Source organism: Trichomycterus rosablanca, chromosome 21, assembly GCF_030014385.1.
Source record: "Trichomycterus rosablanca isolate fTriRos1 chromosome 21, fTriRos1.hap1, whole genome shotgun sequence".
Taxonomy (NCBI): domain Eukaryota; kingdom Metazoa; phylum Chordata; class Actinopteri; order Siluriformes; family Trichomycteridae; genus Trichomycterus; species Trichomycterus rosablanca.
The window spans coordinates 5,643,388-5,656,845 of NC_086008.1; the positions used below are offsets into that span (position 1 = coordinate 5,643,388).

At 41.1% G+C, this 13,458-nt stretch overlaps 1 protein-coding gene across 3 annotated transcripts in view; it reads right to left on the reverse strand.

Moving 5' to 3' along the window:
• The window catches only part of tncb (tenascin Cb), a 68,494-nt gene that overhangs the window by 12,183 nt on the left and 42,853 nt on the right, over positions 1–13,458 (reverse strand). The window contains exons 11-14 of one of the 3 annotated variants that reach the window (XM_063017406.1): positions 11,980–12,255; positions 4,316–4,588; positions 2,327–2,449; positions 126–269 (exon numbers count right to left, since the gene is read on the reverse strand). In XM_063017406.1, the coding sequence (XP_062873476.1) occupies positions 126–269; positions 2,327–2,449; positions 4,316–4,588; positions 11,980–12,255 (816 nt within the window). The remainder of the gene's footprint in view (positions 1–125; positions 270–2,326; positions 2,450–4,315; positions 4,589–11,979; positions 12,256–13,458) is intronic. The other 2 variants (XM_063017407.1, XM_063017408.1) reach the window with 2 other exon arrangements.

Below are 13,458 nucleotides of genomic sequence, written 5' to 3' on the forward strand. Positions count from 1 at the left end.
GTATGTTTTTTGAATTTTTTTTACAAATTACATTTATTATTAAGCATTTGAACTATTTTCACCGTCTGTGTGTGTGTGAGTGTTTGTTGTGTGTGTGTGTGTGTGTGTGTGAGTGTGGTTTCTACCTGTTGTAACTTTATCAGAGGCCGGCTCACTTTCCTCTGCTCCCTTCACTGCTATAACAGTCACCTGGTAAGTCACTGCAGGTGTCAGGTTGGTCAGCACAGCCTTGGATTCTTCTCCGTCCACTGTAACTGTCATAGGGCTGCCTGCAGGGGGCGGTAGAGAACCAGCAGTCATGCAGTGTTCATGTACATCACAGAAGAATAGAATAAAACCCCTCATGAAAAAGACCTTGGCAATGAAGTGACTCTGTGACTTTTAATAATCTGATGTGACATAAGGCAACTAACAGAGTTTTAAAGAGGCCAGGTATGGCAAATACGGCAAAGGACTTGCCACGCATGTGTTATTTAAAATATTTAAAATAAAGTGTTGCTGCATCTGTATACTAAATAATCAACCTTCACCATTTGGTAGGTTCTGGACTCACAGCAACCCTGATGAAGGGATAAAAAAATCAAGAAAGCCAACATCCCTACAGCATCAAAGTAGTCAAAAGTCATGTCAGATTAATGCAATAATGTATTCAACCATTAGAGGGCAGGACTGTCCAAGAAATTCCTATTTAATAAACTGATGGGGCACATGGAAAGTTAAAATGACCTTCATGTAGGTTTTCCAAAAACATGCAAATGCTTCAGCTTCTCTAAATGAAGCCTGAGTATTACTGAGTAAGTGTGAGAGTGTGTTTCTGTCTCTAATCGCTTCCAGTATAAAACGTTTAGCAAATATAAAGGAATGAAAACAGTAAGAAGGTTCTGATCGATACAACAGACCACTTTACTTTATGTATCACATCCATTACCAGGCTCACACACTCCCATGCTCTTCTCATCTAAAGCCTAAGCAAATCATTTCAATACCTAAAAGACATTATGGAGGTTTAAGGGTCGGTTAATATTTTATATCTCAGCCATCAAACAGCTGAACTTTGCTTTGGAAGTCACACATGCAGGAAATACAAATCAAACCCTGACGTTAAAGACAATTTGTAGGAAATATAAGACTGCTGGCTTTTCACCCTAACTAAAATTATGTCCTGTGTCAAAATGTGGTCACTGAACAAACAATGGATGATTTGTGATCTCTCACAGGTTTACCATTAGTGCTTTACCATGCTAACTTCAGATGGAGAATCACTTAGCACATCATAAAATGTAAATCTATATTAAAAGCCAAGCAGCAATAGGAAGTGAGCCAGAATGATTAACTTAAACAGGACTGAATTCAGAGTGCAGTTACACATAATAACACATAAATGACAAAAATGGCTCTAATTAGTGATCAGAGCAGAGATGTAGGTCTTGGTGACCTGGTCAGTAATTGGAGAAAACAACAACAACAACAAAATTTACACAAAAACTGCATCTAAATTTGCAAAAAGGGGGCAGAGATGGTGTGGTTAAATTTAGAATTAACACTTCATCATATATTTTGTTAGTGCTCACAAATAAAAACGTAACAGACTCCCTTGCTAAACCACTAACATTTAGCAAAACAATGCTAGACAGTTCACGGTGGAGCCACTACATACAAAAGCTAAACATTTTAAAAGTCTGCACAAACTAGTGTTGTAAACTCAATGGCAAGAAAATGCTCATTAATTTATTTTAATGTTAATTTGTGGACAAACCTTTGTTATGAACTCAAACAGGAACAGTTTTAGACCACCGTATATGTGAAGTCTACACATTATTACATCATCTTATTTCATAATATTCACTTTAACAAAGCCTTCATTATAAACATCACTAAAAAATAAACATTATTGTTTTACTATACATTTATTTAAGCACTGACCACAAGATCGGACTGCTTTTTCCAAGTAACGTAGTTGTAGTCTGAATAAAATTGCAAGAAAAGCTATTTTCTTTATTTACGGCATTTAGCAGATGACTTCATCCAAAGCCACTTACATTACAGTTACAGTATACATTCTGAGCAACTGTGGGTTAAGGGCCTTGTTTAAAGGCCCAACAGCAGCAACCTGGCACTGGTGGGGCTTGAACCAGCGACCTTCTCATTACTAGTCCAGTATCTTAACCACTAGGCTACCGCTTGCCCAATGTGTTGCAGATCTGGGTATAAACAATAGTAGTAGAACTACAGTATCTATTACAGACCATTAAAAACAGTCATTTGAATTTGTACCATCTCATAAAGTGGCTCGCCACCCCAATTACATACATAATAAGCAGCTTACCACCATGAAGGGGAACGTAGACGACTCTGTAGCTGTCGATGTGGTAGCTGGGTACGATCCAGTGTACGTTAACGGAGGTATCAGTAACATCAGAGAAGTGGATGCCCTTTGGTGTGCCCAGCCCTTCATTATAAATATATAACACACACACACAAGAGAAAATCCAAATTGTTAGAAGCTGTGCATTCAATAATTAGACAAGTCTTTCTAAGCCACTCCAATGTGCCGGCTAAATCAAATCCAGTTTGTTGGAAAGTCACCCATAAGCTGTTTTAAAAAATTAGAAGAATAAGAAGGACTGGTACAAATAAAACATACAGCACAAACATCAACCAAAGCTAGAATGGAAGAAGACAGGAATGGGAGACACAAGGACACAAAGAAAATTTTAAAGCCAGCCGTAGCATCTTGTGTGACAGCAATGGGGAGATTAACTTGCCCCTATTAAAAGAGCACAATAGCGAGACATGCCAGCATCAGACTCAAGAGGGAAGAGAGGCCCCCGGGACAGGGCTGGACAACCAGAAACAGACACACATTAAGGACGAACACAGACCCAAAGGCTAAACCCCATGACGGGGCAGTTGGTTCAGATCAGATACATCAGAGACAGTGTACAATAAGGGAGAGCTAATGATCTGGAAAAGAGAGATTTTTGTACACCTGAGTCTTCTGAGCAGCTCAATGGAAACACAGCCAGCTTAGTGTTTAAACCTAGGAGCATTTGTCAGGCAACGTATCTGTCTTTGTGTGATGAATCGCAGGACAGAGTATTCATCCCTCAACTTTTTTTCTATCTTAAACATCTGTCACAACCTGTTTTATAAAATCAATATAGAAATTACGGTCCATTCCATTCTATTCCAGTTCATGTAAAGGTCCTGCAATAAATTGCTGCATTTATAAGAATCACCAAGAGCTTTGGCAGTCTTGCTAAAAAAAATTGCCTCCCTCTAAACCTTCCAGCTAATAAAACAGTTTTTTTAATACAGACCTTTTTATACTGTCCACATTCTATTTTCCAGTCAATACTCAGCAGACTGCCAGTCACTGCTGTTTAAAAGCATCCTAACATGATACAACCATCTCAATAGTTCACATAGGGAATGGTATTACCTAGCTAATGTGCCCTTCTGGATTTAGGTCACACATTTAGCCTTAGACACAGTGTGTCAGTGGGGTGGCCTGACCTAAGTAATGTGGCTGTAGCTTCATATTATCTTTACTTATCTATTTTATATACAGCGCCTTTAGAGTGGTCATATATCCTTTCCGGATCTGTGTTTCTTTATTATTAGTCTGTGGACAGACCCTACCACACTCGTAGATCGGCTTGTCATACTTCTGAATAAACTTAATACAGCTGTGTGAATAAATGAGTTGGTAAAGTATCAAATTAAATTAAAGCTTTCCAAAATAAGATGTATGTACCTAGTTTTCTATGTTGATAAAAACATCTGAGACAACAACAAATACAAACGTTGGGGTATGAATAGTATTTGAAGGCGCTGTGATTGGAATGTATTATAACATTTTATAGTGTATTGTTTGTCCAGAAAGATTATTTCTCTGTAGTAATTTCTCAATGTTGCTCTATTTTGGCGGTAGTGAGTGCATTAGTCATCCTGGCATTTATTTAATACAGAAATTATATAAAACTGATCGAGTATTTTGTTGAAGGACAGTCTTTGCTTAATGCAAGATGATTAAAACCCTTACAGCTAGACCTCTGTCCTAGACCGCTGGTTGAACCCATTAAAGAAGCTCTGAACCAATAAAGTGAAAATAAAAAAAGAAAAGACAAGACAAACACATTTCTGAACAAGTCTCACTTTGGCTTGATCTGTATAAGATAGCTGATGACACATAAGAAAGGTTAGTATCTGCTCCCTGAGCCCAGTAAGAAGTTTTGTGAATAAAGAATAAGAATATGGTGGAGTGGTAGTACTGGTAAGAAGGAAGTACTGCCTTCACCACCTTCACAAATACCTGTTCGAGCTACACCGAAAATAGGCTGGACGTTCTGTCCCACAACTGTCCCACTGAGCTCAATTTGGTAGTCTGTATCCTCGGTGAGACCTGACACCATTTCCGTTCTCTTCTCTCCCGGTACGATTATCTGCCTTGGCTGAGCCAATCCCTCCGAGTCAGAGATCGTAATGACAAAAGTTTCAAAGACTTCTTCCGGAGCCGTCCACTGAAGCAGAAATCCATCAGGCTTGTTGTTGGAGATGAAAAGATGTTCCACCGCAGGTTCTGCTTCTGGATGGATAAAGGAATACAGGTGTTCCATTTCTGGGCTCCAAACATACTCTCAAGAGATTAGTAGTGGTGATTTAGGTCTTTCAACCAACTGATCATTTAAAATGCTTTTCTATGTTTCTCTTTTTTTCTTCATCTGCTAGGTGAAGAGTGCAGAGAAAGGAGTTTTAGTGGGCATTGTTGTCAGACCTGCTTATTACATAAATGAACATGTTCCAGTTAGTCAGACATGCAAAAAGAAAGGCTTTGAAAGTGCTCCAAACGGCAGGTTAGTAGGGAAGCCTGGTCTTTAATTAAAGATTGTTTATACTTGGTTATTTCGTGTGGTTTATATCCAAATCTATTAAGATTATACCATCATGCATTTACAATGCTAGTCAACTGTGTATTTGTCAAATAATAAGAGTGGTCTTAGTCTACATTTGTTTAATATAAATGATGTTTTGCAGCATCTGGTTTAGATTCTGTAGAGTCCACTTTAGCCCCCTGCCTCCCAAGTGGCGCCACAAAAAGGCATTCACCCTATAAAAGCTGATTTTAGTTGAATTAAGGTTGTCATGCCATCAAAGCCATTTCTGCTGGACTGCTGGATGGCATGAGTATCTGCCAACATGACGTCAAGAATTTATCAGCTTTATTAGCTATCTTTCATCACTATCTGTGTTCTTAATTATAGTAAAATCCTGCATTGGGGATATCTGTAAAGTTAATTAAATATATATACAAATATATTTGAATTAAACTGACCTAACAATGCCATGGTGATCAATGGCCAGGAGTCCAAAAGAGCATAACTGGTCTCTTTTGGATCACTGTTAGACTAACCAATCACAGGCATCTAGAAGTGAATCTTCACCTTCCTAATAACCCTGAGCAACCAACAATCGCTGACCTGGCTGAGGAGGACTGCAAGCTAGCACGTGTGTCCTCCAATCATGTGAAGTCACCAGCCAGACACATATTCCTCACAGAAAACCCCACCACCTATCCTGTCTGAAGTCTTCAGCTGTCTGTGCCACACCTCCACCAGACATGGTGTGAGTCCTTGTTACAGCAGCAAAGAGACAATTTCCTGTCTGGTCTTTCCTTCCTTAGACACCGCTAATTATGTTGTGTTGCTTTGGTGAGCAACATGAGACTTGAGACTTGGGTCTTGGTGGTTGTCAAGCGTATAACACTGCTGCACCCAAGCGCAGATGTACCTGGCTCACCACATCTCAAAGGAAGCATGTGCTACACCTAACTACACCCCCCGATTGTATTTGAGTAATTGAGAGACTCAGCTAGAGGGTACAAACTGTTAACAGATAAACTGTTATACAGAGGACTGAAGTGTGGCATCTACACCAAGTATACATTCTTCATCAGTAATAGCGTATTACAGATGGTATCATGAGGAAAAAATAATTATAGGGCACAAATAAATCCACTTTCATCCCTTGGGAAATGAGTCACCATGTAATTGAGTGCAAATGGAATCTTCTGTGCAATTTGCTCAAACAAACAATCATGTTTTCCACAGCAAGTTGGTCAGCTATCAATAGTCATAGGGTGGCTCTCTAATTTACTTGGTCTCTATCACGTCATTCTATGACCACCACAAAGCTTGACTGCCTCCACTTGCCAAGTCATACCAAGTCATGAACAGTGGGAATTTGATCTATGTAGCAACTTCAATGCGTAACACTAAACCCTTAAAGTTATTCATAATTCATCAACATGTAGTGTTACTGGAGATCACTAGAGTAGCACATGAGGAAAACCTGACGTTTGCACTCTTTCATCCTGGTTTCATTATTCATAAACCATTAAGCACTAAAATAGAATCAAGTAGATTAGAATAGGTATAACTGTAGCTTTGTAACAATGGTTGTAACTATGCTGTGTGACAATTAAGGATTTATTTAGGTAAAGGATTAGTTTACATGAGACCTGGGCTAATTTTGTGTTAATTAGTGTTTTTATCCCACTCCAGTTGAGCCAGTCTGTGCTTTTTTTTCCCTTCCTCCTCTAAAAAATTACAGACCAAAAGATTGTGACTGCTTTTACTTGCTCTATTCAGGTCACCTATAACGAGACAGATGCTTTGGAAAAGTCTCTAAAGTATTTACTTGGTAAAGGTCACATAGCTTTGTCTCCAAACTCTCTACACTGGGAGTCAGGTCGATGGAAAAAGAAAATAGTCAATAAAAAGAGAAGTGCAATCCAGCAAGCTAATGGCTTTTGCAACCATTATTTCTTCTGTGAGTAAATGATAGGAACACTGTTGACTTTCATGTGCCCTTATTAATATGGCTAGTTTGACAGCACCAACTTTAAAATATATGGAACAGTGGTATTTCTCCCAGGGTTTTAAATAAAAAATGGGTCTGCCATTAATTATAAATAGTTGGAACACAGTTTACACTACCCACAGTAGAGCTAGCTTTACACTGCCATGAGCTTAGAAACAGCTGATGGGTGTTGATTCTGAAACATCATCTTCTTTCCTGTGCAGTGACAATTTGGGATTTCTTCTCTTCGCAAGACACATTTGTTTCATGTACTTTGATGGGTGCAGTCAAACTAAACTTAATTACATAGATGGAGAAGTCACTATTAAGGAATTAGGACATGCCACATCCTAGTAGTAAAGTAGTAAAAAGTAATAAAAATCATTATTGAATGTTTAAAAAAAATAATACATCTAAATTGCTGCATGTATTTAGTAATGTAAAAAGTGTTGTAATATTTTTGTTTATGCAATTTTCCCCTTTTTTTATTTTAGCGCATCCAATTACCCAATAGCATTATGCTTCCTCTCTACTGGTGCTGACCCCCGCCCTGATTGAGGAGGGCGAGACTAACACAAGGCGCGTTCATATGCGGATCAGCTTTGTGTACAAAGAGCCACGGCCTGTCCACATTGTCTGCAAACTTCACTCATGTATTCAATTTCTTTACTGCATATTTTATCCTGATGAATCCTAAAGTCCGAGAGGAGATCCTGAGTCCGAGAAGGCAGAGCTAACAAGCATATTTGGTTTAAGTAAACTGAAAGACATGCAAGTTTGCCTGGTTATTAAAAACTAGACAATTAGACAATTTTGCCCTACCCTAATGACAGGGTGACAGCTTTTCTGTTGAACCATTTGAGTCTGCCTGTCTATAACTAGTGCACACCTGCAGCCCCGGCTAGGCCTAAATGCTGTTGAGGGGAGGCTGGTGGTCCACGTGCCTCGTTTTATTGTCCCATTAAGAGAACCTCGAGCAGCCGCAAAGTTTTCTGCTGAGCCGAGGCTAAATCAGCGAATTTGATTCTCATTATGTCAGCAAAACGCTAACCTTAGTTTCTCCAGAGTGTAAACTTTTATTCCATTCTTACACAAATACCTAAAGGTGAAATGATAGAAGGTTTAGGAGCCATGTTGGTTAGAAATGAAAGTGAGTAAGCATGAAGTAATGATGTACAAAATGATGTACAGTCAAAAGCAGAGCCATTAGACTCAGCAGATAATAATGAATAAATAATTAGAACAACTTGCTTGTTTTCCGATCGAACAAATAGCAGGATAAAATTAGCACACATTAACACAACTTTTTATTTGTCCTAAACTGAACTCACTACACAGATGAGGCCTCAAAATACTTAACGATGCTAAACCTCTTTATTCTTACTTCTGAGCTCTGGAGTGACTGAAGACTCACTAGCCGTTCGTCATGAAAAAGAGAAGTGGTTGAAAATAAACACGAGTGAGTACAGACCCCGTGGAGCCGTCACTCTTCATTAGCATAGAGCGCTAGCTGGAGGGTTTGTCAGAAGGAGCAGTTCAGGGGGGTTATGTGTGGGCGTTCCGAGAGTGCTAAAGTGGTAACTGCAGATCACTTTCATCAAACTGGTCTCCCCGAGTCTTTCGTATTGGACAAAGAACCATCTGTTCAGGCGGGAGGAATGAGAGCCAGGCTATTCTACAGAAAAGAAGAGGTCGTGCTACCAAAAGCTCTCGGCTCAGTCACCTGACAGGGTTGGCATTCTCATATATTTAAGGCAACTGAGCTAAATGAAACGTACAGAGATACAGTGATTCCTGGTAAATAGCCAAACTTTTCACAGACATTACCTAGATGGCAAACCCACGTCTTAAAGACCCTAAAGCTGTGTAGCCCCCTCATTGTTTGCTGCTTTACCATACCATTACTTTCACCTCCTAAAAAACCCAAGAGGTCGACGGGCTAAGATACCACAGCACACCTTCAGGGGTCTAGTGGAGTTCATGCCTCGATGGGTCAGGGCTGTTTTGGCAGCAAATAGGGGGACCAATCCAATATTAAGAAGGTGGTCATAATGTTATGCCTCATCATGTATAAAATATAATCCTTATATAATCCTTGATTCTACACTCACTGTTTATGTTATCAGCTCCACTTACCATATAGAAGCACTTTGTAGTTCTACAATTACTGACTGTAGTCCATCTTGCATGCTTTGTTAGCCCCCTTTCATGCTGTTCTTCAATAGTCTCTCACAGGACCACCACAGAGCAGGTATTATTTAGGTGATGGATCATTCTCAGCACTGCAGTGACACTGACATGGTGGTGGTGTGTTAGTGTGTGTTGTGCTGGTATGAGTGGATCAGACACAGCAGCGCTGCTGGAGTTTTTAAACACCTCACTGTCACTGCTGGACTAAGAATAGTCCACCTACCAAAAATATATCCAGCCAACAGCACCCCATGGGCAGTGTCTTGTGACCACTGATGAAGGTCTAGAAGATGACCAACTCAAACAGCAGCAATAGATGAGCAATCGTCTCTGACTTTACATCTACAAGGTGGACCAACTAGGTAGGAGTGTCTAATAGAGTGGACAGTGAGTGGACACGGTATTTTAAAACTCCAGCAGCGCTGCTGTGTCTGATCCACTCATACCAGCACAACACACACTAACACACCACCACCATGTCAGTGTCACTGCAGTGCTGAGAATGATCCATCACCTAAATAATACCTGCTCTGTGGGGGTCCTGTGGGGGTCCTGACCATTGAAGAACAGCATGAAAGGGGACTAACAAAGCATGCAGAGAAACAGATGGACTACAGTCAGTAATTGTATAACTACAAAGTGCTCCTATATGGTAAGTGGAGCTTATAAAATGGACAGTGAGTGTAGGAACAAGGAGGTGGTTTTAATGTTATGGCTGATCAGTGTATAATTACAGTACGTTACATTTATGATCAAGTGTCCAAATACTTTTGGCCCTATAGTGTAGAAGAGAAAGACCTTGGTATGTAGTTTGTTGTTTTACAAATTAAGACATTAACAAGTAATTGATATTATATTATGATCCTATATCTAAAGACGCATTGCTATACCATAATTTACTGTCATTCAAGTCTGCTGTTTCATTCTGATCAGTCAGCCTCTGTCTTTGTACCTATTAGCATGCACGCCCGAGCATCAACCCTTACAGCCCCTGCAGCCGCTGCCTGATAAATGCCAAGAAAATGTGTGAAAGCCGGGTACAGAATGAAGACGGCCGCGGAGTTCCAACAACCGGCTCTGCATACTGACGAGATCTTTCACAAGAAATGACAAAAACTCATTGGGATCACTTCCCTGGCAAGGCGATCCTGCCCAGTCGGCATCTTTATACGCCGAACTATGACTCGGAGCTAATAACCGGCGGTCGAGCGGTCTGGGGCTCGGTTGCTGGGATTATTTTAATCTCCCACCTTTAGAAGGCTTTGAAATGTTTCCTTTTTTTGAAACATAATGATTTTGGTACCACAATATGAAGCTCACAGACACGCCTGCCATATGTGTAGCTTAGCGAGGCCAGGTTCAAATAAAAGCCTATTATTAAAATGACTTTTTGTTGGCGGAAAGTCGTAAATAAAGCTGTGATCACAGAGGGTGACTGGCGTGTACATCTGCGCTCTCTGTTTGTGATTAGGCGGTGCAGAGGTCTCCATTATCCGCTCCTGCAGGTGTGCGCTGAATGTCGGCGTGCTCCGACATGTACCGTAATTGGATAGAAAGCTTTGAGTGAAATGGTAAAATGTTGGTACTGGATCGACAAAAGAGGTGCTGGGAAAACGTAAGTTTAAAGAGGTAAAGTTTACATTAAGGGGTCAGGTAATGGCATGTTTGGTAGGAAACATTGCTAATGTCTGTTTTGATGACAGGACTTTAATAAAAAGTGGTTTGGTTTGGAGCATTTTATTTGAGACTATTCGTAGGAGTTGGGACGTGTAGCAATAGGTGGGCTACACAGCTTTAGGGTCTTTGGGACGTGGGTTCGCCATCTAATGTCTGTGTAAAGTCTGGCTATGCAGTTAACTGTCAGTGGTATTATAACAATATGGAAGTGATTGGGAACAACAGCAACTCTGCCACAGAGTGGTAGGCCACGTAAAATGACAGAGCGGGGTCAGCGGATGCTGAGGCGCATAGTGCGCAGAGGTCACCAACTTTCTGCTGAGTCAATCGCTACAGACCTCCAAACTTCATGTGGCCTTCAGATTAGCTCAAGAACAGTGCGTAGAGAGCTTCATGGAATGGGTTTCCATGGCTGAGCAGCTTCATTCAAGCCTTATATCACCAAGCGCAATGCAAAGCGTCAAAGATGCAGTGGTGTAAAGCACGCCGCCACTGGACTCTAGAGCAGTGGAGACGTGTTCTCTGGATGGACAAGTGTAAAGTTTGGTGAAGGGGGGATTATGGTGTGTGGTTGTTTTTCAGGATTTGGGCTTGGCCCCTTAGTTCCAGTGAAAGGAACTCTTAATGCTTCAGCATACCAGGAGATTTTGGACAATTTCATGCTCCCAACTTTGTGGGAACAGTTTGGGGATGGCCCCTTCCTGTTCCAACATGTGCACAAAGCAAGGTCCATAAAGACATGGATGAGCAAGTTTGGTGTGGAAGAGCTTGACTGGCCTGCACAGAGTCCTGACCTCAACCCGATAGAACACCTTTGGGATGAATTAGAGCGGAGACTGTGAGCCAGGCCTTCTCGTCCAACATCAGTGTCTGACCTCACAAATGCGCTTTTGGAAAAATGGTAAAAAATTCCCATAAACACACTCCTAAACCTTGTGGAAAGCCTTCCCAGAAGAGTTGAAACTGTTATAGCTGCAAATGGTGGGCCAACATCATATTAAACCCTATGAATTAAGAATGGGACGTCACTCAAGTTCATATGCGTGTAAAGGCAGACGAGCGAATACTTTTGGCAATATAGTGTATGTGTTAGACGTTAGTCCTCCTTTACCAGCTAGTCTGTTAATCACCATGCAAAGTAGTTAGTACTAATCTAAAAGCCTTCATAGGAAAATATTCTTAGTAAAGATAAGATAAGAGAACGTGCCAAAAGTGAGACTTGATGCTGCGGCACCCAGCATGAAATGATACCTGTGATGGCCTCGGCAAACACCGGATCTAAGAGATCTCCTCTGTACAGGCTGTATAGAGTGACCCTGTAGAAAGTGTGGGGAGAAAGACCACTGACAGCCAAGCTACGCTCCTGTCCAGACAGAGTGTGGTTCTGGCCCTCGGTCAGGCCATCAGGGTCAGCGACCTCGATCACAAAACCTTCAAACTGTTCACTCTTCGGCTCCCAGGAAATATTGAACCCGTCCCAGGATATGGATGAAATGGTGATGTTGCCCACCTGGGGCTTTTCATTGTCTAGATAATAAACAGAAAAGATTAGGCTCACAGGAAGCGAAGAAGAATATAAGGATTTAAAGAAATGGGATGAGACGAGATGTTTGGTGCAGTCATATTGTTCTTCAGCTCAAGGATGATAAAGTTCTGAAAAGCAGCAAGGTTTATTTACAAGAAATATATTACATAAACCAATTTCAACTTTATTCAGTCATTAATTCATCCATACATAACATATGCTCATTTAGTGACCACTTTATCCTGGTCAACCTTATGATTGGTCAGGAGCCTATTCTGGAAACACTGGGAATACAACCATGACAGGAGAGCCTGTCTATTACACTGCATCACACACTCAGTTACTTATAGTTACTCATGAGCATGGAAGGTGGGAGGACACCTAAGTACCTGATTGTAGATTGTCACCAAGGTTGGAACTGAACGTTGGTCCCTGAAGCTGTGTGGCACCAACACCACAACTGATTTAGTAAATATACCTGATCCTACATCTTATTTATTTAACTACAGTTAGTGTTGTTTTATATAATACATAATACTTCATACTTAATAATTCAAGTGTATCTGTTTTATAGGGTGGCACTAGAGAGGGCTACACAGCTTTAGGGTTTTTGGGACATGGGTTTGCCATCTAGGTAATGTCTGTGTAAAGTCTGTCTATGCAGACTTGGGTCTGCAGATGTGGGTTTGCCATCTAGGTAATGTCTGTGTAAAGTCTGGCCAGACCCACGTCAGACCCACGTCCCAAAGACCCTAAAGCTGTGTAACCCTCTCTAGTGCCACAGTATAGATTTGTCACGTTAAACTACACACAAGGTGGGAACTGAACGTTGGTCCTTGAAGCCGTGTGGCACCAACACTACAAATTGTGTTGGCTAGATGACTGGGTCAGAGCATCTCCAAAACTGCAGCTCTTGTGGGGTGTTCCCGGTCTGCAGTGGTCAGTATCTACCAAAAGTGGTCCGAGGAAGGAACAGTGGTAAACCGGCGACAGGGTCATGGGCGGCCAAGGCTCATTGATGTAAGTGGGGAGCGAAGGCTGGCCCGTGTGGTCCGATCCAACAGACGAGTTACTGTAGCTCAAATTGCTGAAGAAGTAAATGCTGGTTCTGAGAGAAAGGTGTCAGAATACACAGTGCATCACAGTTTGTTGCATATGGGAACCATGTTGCTAAATGTAAATAGAAAGATTTGTGGTCAGTCTGG